At 45.9% G+C, this 1712-nt stretch overlaps 1 protein-coding gene across 1 annotated transcript in view; it reads left to right on the top strand.

The window, feature by feature from the left end:
• The first annotated feature begins 602 nt into the window (after positions 1-602).
• DCX (doublecortin) overlaps positions 603-1712 on the top strand; it is a 167530-nt gene continuing 166420 nt past the window's right edge. Inside the window, exons 1-2 of the mRNA XM_042782505.1 lie at positions 603-805; positions 1133-1518. Coding sequence (XP_042638439.1) covers positions 621-805; positions 1133-1518 — 571 coding nt within the window. The 5' untranslated portion in view covers positions 603-620. The remainder of the gene's footprint in view (positions 806-1132; positions 1519-1712) is intronic.

The raw sequence follows: 1712 nt of genomic DNA, 5'->3' as shown, positions 1-1712 counted from the left end.
TTTTTTGGTTCAGCTGTGGGGAGGAAGCAAAGCCTGACAGAGGACCATCTTTTGCCTCAGCTAACACCTGGGCAATAGACAAGTTTGGGGTGAATTGCCTGCTGTGAGGGCAAAATGCCTCATCAGTCAGGGTAGAAACACAGAACAATGAAAGGTGTGCTTGCTTCTAAAGGCCCCACATGCTGTTCAGGGATTCATTTGGGAATCTTTCAACAATTAAATTGTTCTATTAAGAGGTGGAGCTGCAGTGCTAGGAAGGGGATGAGGCACCTAAAAAAATTAAAATATATGTGAAAGAAAGAAAGAAAAGAAAAAAATATAAGTATTGTGTAACCAAATTGTAGCAAGGGGAAAGTGGAGCTAATAAGTTATTAATAAATAGCTGATTTTTCTAATCCTTTTTTTTTTCCCAGTGTATTTCTTATGAATGTCAGATAGCTGCACCAGCATGGTGGGGAAAGGGTTTGATGAATAGCACAAAGACGCTGGCTATTCCCTAGAGGCTGTCCCTTTAAACAGGAATCCTAGTTTATTCTGGGGGGAGGGGATGCATACACTAGAGTAAGAAAAAGCGTTTGGAATAAAATTAGAATACTCCCCTTCATACTCATTGTACTGAGATGCAGAGACTGCGTCCTGAACTGGGGATGCTAACCTTGGCTAGCTCCTTCTGTTCTCTTCAAGGGGAATTTTGTCAGGCTATGGATTCATTTACAACTGTTAGTCATGTGGGCATGTGTGAGGAAACAGATGCCAGTTTTAATGCATTTAGCCCGAAGTTACAATTTGATAGGAGCCACTGTCAGTAAGTCCTAGGGTTTTAAGCTATTCCACAGTCCCTCCTCCCCTCTGCTTGGAATAGTGCCAAAAGTGCCTCCCTCCCTATCTCTCAACCCCAACCCCCACAACCACCAGCACCCCAGCCCCTCCTTCTCCTCTATTAAGATCAATATTCCTGCAGGTCAGTGGCAAGCAGCAGATGGGTCACAGGCTTTTTCAACCAGTTCTTTTCACAGGCAGCAGATTGCGGATCTGGATCTGGCTAATATTTTAAATCCCTCCCCTTTTTTTTCCTTCTCACCCCTTTTTCATTGCCTCTCTTTACCCCTCATCCCCTTTTTCCAACACCCAGGTCTTTGAGGTTCCACCAAAATATGGAACTTGATTTTGGACACTTTGACGAAAGAGATAAGACATCCAGGAACATGAGAGGCTCACGGATGAATGGGCTGCCCAGCCCCACTCACAGCGCCCACTGTAGCTTCTACAGAACCAGAACCTTGCAGGCACTCAGCAATGAGAAGAAAGCCAAGAAGGTACGTTTCTACCGCAATGGGGACCGCTACTTCAAGGGGATTGTATACGCTGTGTCCTCTGACCGTTTTCGCAGCTTCGACGCCTTGCTGGCTGACCTGACTCGATCTCTGTCTGACAACATCAACCTGCCTCAGGGAGTACGTTACATTTACACCATTGATGGATCCAGGAAAATCGGAAGCATGGACGAACTGGAGGAAGGTAATTCAATGAGTGGGTGGTGGCCCTTGGTGGGAGGTGGCACCATTGATTATGGTTCTATTTCTTGGACTTCATGGAAAGAAATTAGGAAGACTAACTCTGGTAGCATAGTGGCTAAGACACTTGCCTGCTAACCAGACGGCTGGCAGTTCAAACCCACCAGCCACTCCTCGGAAGGAAGGTTGGGCAATCCT

This window comes from Orycteropus afer, unplaced genomic scaffold (genome assembly GCF_000298275.1).
Source record: "Orycteropus afer afer isolate SDZICR_OR568_19922 unplaced genomic scaffold, OryAfe1.0 scaffold00352, whole genome shotgun sequence".
Classification (NCBI taxonomy): domain Eukaryota; kingdom Metazoa; phylum Chordata; class Mammalia; order Tubulidentata; family Orycteropodidae; genus Orycteropus; species Orycteropus afer.
Note: the sequence above shows the minus strand (reverse complement) of the source record. Positions and strands in the feature narration are given on the sequence as shown.